At 29.1% G+C, this 3,323-nt stretch overlaps 1 protein-coding gene across 1 annotated transcript in view; it reads left to right on the top strand.

The window, feature by feature from the left end:
* The window catches only part of LOC107619421 (serine carboxypeptidase-like 33), an 11,061-nt gene continuing 7,949 nt past the window's right edge, over window positions 212–3,323 (top strand). Inside the window, exons 1-9 of the mRNA XM_016321706.2 lie at window positions 212–532; window positions 613–720; window positions 1,221–1,319; window positions 1,404–1,496; window positions 1,600–1,688; window positions 1,767–2,033; window positions 2,198–2,373; window positions 2,479–2,574; window positions 2,718–2,823. Of these exons, the coding sequence (XP_016177192.1) occupies window positions 256–532; window positions 613–720; window positions 1,221–1,319; window positions 1,404–1,496; window positions 1,600–1,688; window positions 1,767–2,033; window positions 2,198–2,373; window positions 2,479–2,574; window positions 2,718–2,823 (1,311 nt within the window). The 5' untranslated portion in view covers window positions 212–255. The remainder of the gene's footprint in view (window positions 533–612; window positions 721–1,220; window positions 1,320–1,403; window positions 1,497–1,599; window positions 1,689–1,766; window positions 2,034–2,197; window positions 2,374–2,478; window positions 2,575–2,717; window positions 2,824–3,323) is intronic.

Raw genomic sequence — 3,323 nt, 5'->3', positions numbered from 1 at the left:
TTAAAAATTTAAGTTTTTTATCATTTTTATACAAAACTTTTAATAACCTTAACATACATCTCTAAACCCATAAAAAAATGTCGTGCATAAAAAATTAAAAATCTTAGTACTTTAATTTAATTTTATTAGTGCCTATTGTTTTCAGCCAAGGTTGCTCTCAAGCGTGCATTGGCAATTTGGCATTACAGTGAAAGCTACTTGTAGTTGATGGCACTATAAGAATAGTAATTCAATAATCTTTGGACCAAAAGAACAATGTGGATTTTAGGTGCAGATAAGAGTGTTATTACTATCATGTGTCTCCACATCTTATGTTTATTATTACTTCTATTGAAAGTAAATGCAAAAGAAGAATCATATGAATCTGATGATAGAGTCATAAATCTTCCTGGCCAGCCTTCAAGCCCATCAGTTTCACACTTCTCAGGTTATATCACTGTCAATGAAGATCATGGGAGGGCCCTCTTCTACTGGTTCTTTGAAGCTCAATCTGAACCTTCCAATAAGCCCCTCCTTCTTTGGCTCAATGGAGGTAAGTTCATAAAGACCATAATACCCTTGTGGTTGTAATAGATATATTATGTGTTTAATGTTTTTGCATTTGATTTGAAGGACCTGGATGTTCCTCCATTGGTTATGGTGCAGTTGTTGAGGTAGGACCTCTTATCATCAACCAAAATGGTGATGGTCTGCATTTCAACACATATTCTTGGTATCAAGGTTAGTGTATGCTTAATTTTATTCCATATTTCATAATATTAAATATTATTAGCAAAATGAATTACTAATTTAGTGCACTAAAATTGCATTTGATTCTGAGAAGAGAACTTGACAAAAACATTGAGAACAAGAAATAAAAAATAGAGATATAAAAATTAGTATTTTTATATTTTGTTTGGTGGTAAATTAAAACAAATTATAAAAATTTAATTTATGAAAAAATTTAGAAAAAAATATAATGATAAAAATTTGATAAAAATATTAAAAAATAAATTGTCTTTCGTTAATGTCTCAAATAAATATAAAATATACTAATTCAAATCCAATCCTACCTAATGTGGGTCGGATATCCAACTTGTTCTGACCAAATTAGAGCAGATTGGATACCCGCTGGTGTGGACAGTGATCTCAGTCCTACTCAAGTTCTAAATATCACTCTATTTTGCTAACTCAGAATTTTTTTTTTGTTTTATTTGTATTTCTTTTGAAAATCTGTGTAGAAGCAAATTTGTTATTTGTGGAGTCCCCTGTTGGAGTTGGTTTTTCTTACAGCAATACAACTTCTGATTATCTCACCATTTTAGAGGATAATCTTGTGGGTAAGTCACTCTCCATAATTTTAAGTTGAAAAGTTCATCTGATTAGTTAAACTCATCATGTTTGACAAAACTTGAAACTATTAGCTGAGGATTCCTACAATTTCTTGGTGAATTGGCTGCAACAATTCCCACAATTCAAATCCAGGGACTTTTTCATAGCTGGAGAAAGCTATGGTGGTTAGTGTTTAATTACTCGTTATTAACTTCACTATGATGAACTCTATCTATTTGATTAACACTAATTAGTACTAACATTAACATTATTATCTATAATTTCCAGGGCACTATATCCCCCAACTCGCAGAGCTAGTCTTCGATCGGAACAAAGATAAAAGCAAATACCCTTTTATTAATCTTAAAGGTTTTATTGTAAGTAATCTCTTTCCAACATATCTAAAAAAAAGGATTAGGAAAATTCTGACCTTAATATGATGATTAATTGTGCAGGTAGGGAATCCAAAAACTGATGATTACTATGATAATAAAGGCCTTGTGGAATATGCATGGAGCCATGCAGTTATATCAGACCAACAATATGACAAAGCAAAACAAGTTTGTGATTTTAAGAAATCTGAATGGTCTAATGAATGTAACATTGCCATGAATGAAATCTTCCGAGATTACTCAGAGATTGACATATACAACATTTATGCTCCGTCGTGTCGACTTAATAACTCATCGGACAATAATCATGGCCGGGAACCACTCACAAAGGTAGATCATATAATCATCTGTATAAATTATATGTTGAAATACAAAATACATAAATATATTGTGGAGAATTGATAGCTGATTTTGTGTGCATATAGCATTTTTTATTGTCTAATTATATGCAACGAGAATGAATGAATGAATGAATAAAACTTTGCTTCTTGCAGATGATGAGAATTGGAAATAATAATTATAAAGTAAAGAGGATGAGAATTTATTTTGAAGGCTATGATCCATGCTATTCCACATATGCAGAGGAATATTTCAATAGGGTGGATGTTCAATCATCTTTTCATGCAAATATTAGAGGAAATACTAATAATGCAGCATGGAAAGTTTGCAAGTAATTAAGTACTACTAGCTACTTGAATTTGTATACACTAATTGTTTCTAATTATTTTATTATGGAATACTAATTATTTTTTTATGTGTTGGATTTCATTTTTAGTAATTCCATATTGAGGAGTTACAATTTTTCTGTATTTTCGGTCCTACCAATCTACACAAAACTCATCAAGGGTGGCCTTAAAATATGGATTTACAGGTAATGATAATGGTAACAAAGATAGATTGCATATGGAATGAAACTATCATTTGATATATTATATGATTATGTTTTAACATATATGATTAATTGGGTATCATAAACTATATGAATCTAAATCTTTTTTTCATTTTCTTTTTTAGTGGAGACACAGATGGGAGAATACCAGTGATAGGGACACGGTATTGGGTTGAAGCTCTGGGATTATCTCTAAAGTCTAGTTGGCAGAATTGGTACCATGACAATCAGGTTTTATTTAATTTCTTAGTCTTATCTAATATAACGGTTTTTAATTTTTTTTTTTTATAATAACGGTTTTTAAATTTTATATTGTGTATTATCATTATTTTTTAGTTAAAGAAATGGAGATTTTTGTTTTGATTTTTTAACGACATTTTAGTTTTTACCATCTCTTGTTTAGTCTTACAAAGTGAATCTATAGATTTTTTTTTGTTTAATATTAGGTTTTTTTTTTAAACTTGATTTGTGAATTTGTTAGAATTTGATCTTGAGTTTATTAGATTTTAAATGAAGGTTTTATGGTTTTATGGATTTGTTAGTAATTTAATTGAAAATTTTGTTTTGTTTCATGATCATTTTGAGAATTTGATTTGTCAGTTTATTAGCATTTGATTCATATGATTATTGGATTTTGATAGGAGATCTGATTGATGTTTTAATTTTCAATTTTTAATTTCTGAAACTTAATTTTGATTTAATTTAAAAAAAATTCAAAAATCAAAGTATGT

Source organism: Arachis ipaensis, chromosome B09 (assembly GCF_000816755.2).
Source record: "Arachis ipaensis cultivar K30076 chromosome B09, Araip1.1, whole genome shotgun sequence".
In the NCBI taxonomy this organism is placed as follows: Eukaryota; Viridiplantae; Streptophyta; class Magnoliopsida; order Fabales; family Fabaceae; genus Arachis; species Arachis ipaensis.
The sequence above is the reverse complement of the archived record's forward strand: the minus strand, read 5'-3'. Positions and strand labels throughout refer to the sequence as shown.